Source organism: Phaethon lepturus, unplaced genomic scaffold (genome assembly GCF_000687285.1).
Source record: "Phaethon lepturus isolate BGI_N335 unplaced genomic scaffold, ASM68728v1 scaffold21434, whole genome shotgun sequence".
NCBI classification, from domain to species: Eukaryota; Metazoa; Chordata; class Aves; order Phaethontiformes; family Phaethontidae; genus Phaethon; species Phaethon lepturus.
The window spans coordinates 6,665-6,972 of NW_010534282.1; the positions used below are offsets into that span (position 1 = coordinate 6,665).

General features: G+C 59.7%; 1 protein-coding gene across 1 annotated transcript in view; it reads right to left on the bottom strand.

Moving 5' to 3' along the window:
• Nucleotides 1–301, bottom strand: part of FNBP4 (formin binding protein 4) — a gene marked incomplete at both ends in the record, with an annotated part of 6,957 nt that extends 6,656 nt beyond the window's left edge. The window contains 2 exons of the mRNA XM_010285484.1: nucleotides 9–48; nucleotides 212–301. Coding sequence (XP_010283786.1) covers nucleotides 9–48; nucleotides 212–301 — 130 coding nt within the window. The remainder of the gene's footprint in view (nucleotides 1–8; nucleotides 49–211) is intronic.
• Between the last annotated feature and the right edge of the window lie 7 nt (nucleotides 302–308).

Below are 308 nucleotides of genomic sequence, written 5' to 3' on the forward strand. Positions count from 1 at the left end.
GGTGGGGGGCCCGGCTGGCTGCGGAGGAGCCGTGATAGCATCGATCTCCTGTAGAAACAACATCACGACGCAGACTTGAAATCCCAGGGGAGGCAAAAGCAGAGCCAAAAGCACTCATCGGCAGAGGGCAACGTCTCAGGGCGCGAAACCACCCTCTTTCCGCCCCCTTACAAGGAGAAATTCCCCTCGCGCTCCCCAGAGCCGCACTAACCGCCAGGAAGTCTGCCAGCGTGCTGTCGATGTCTGCCGAATTATTGCCATTTGCGCCTGTGGAACGGGCCGATTTCTCCAGGGTTTCACCCTCCTCG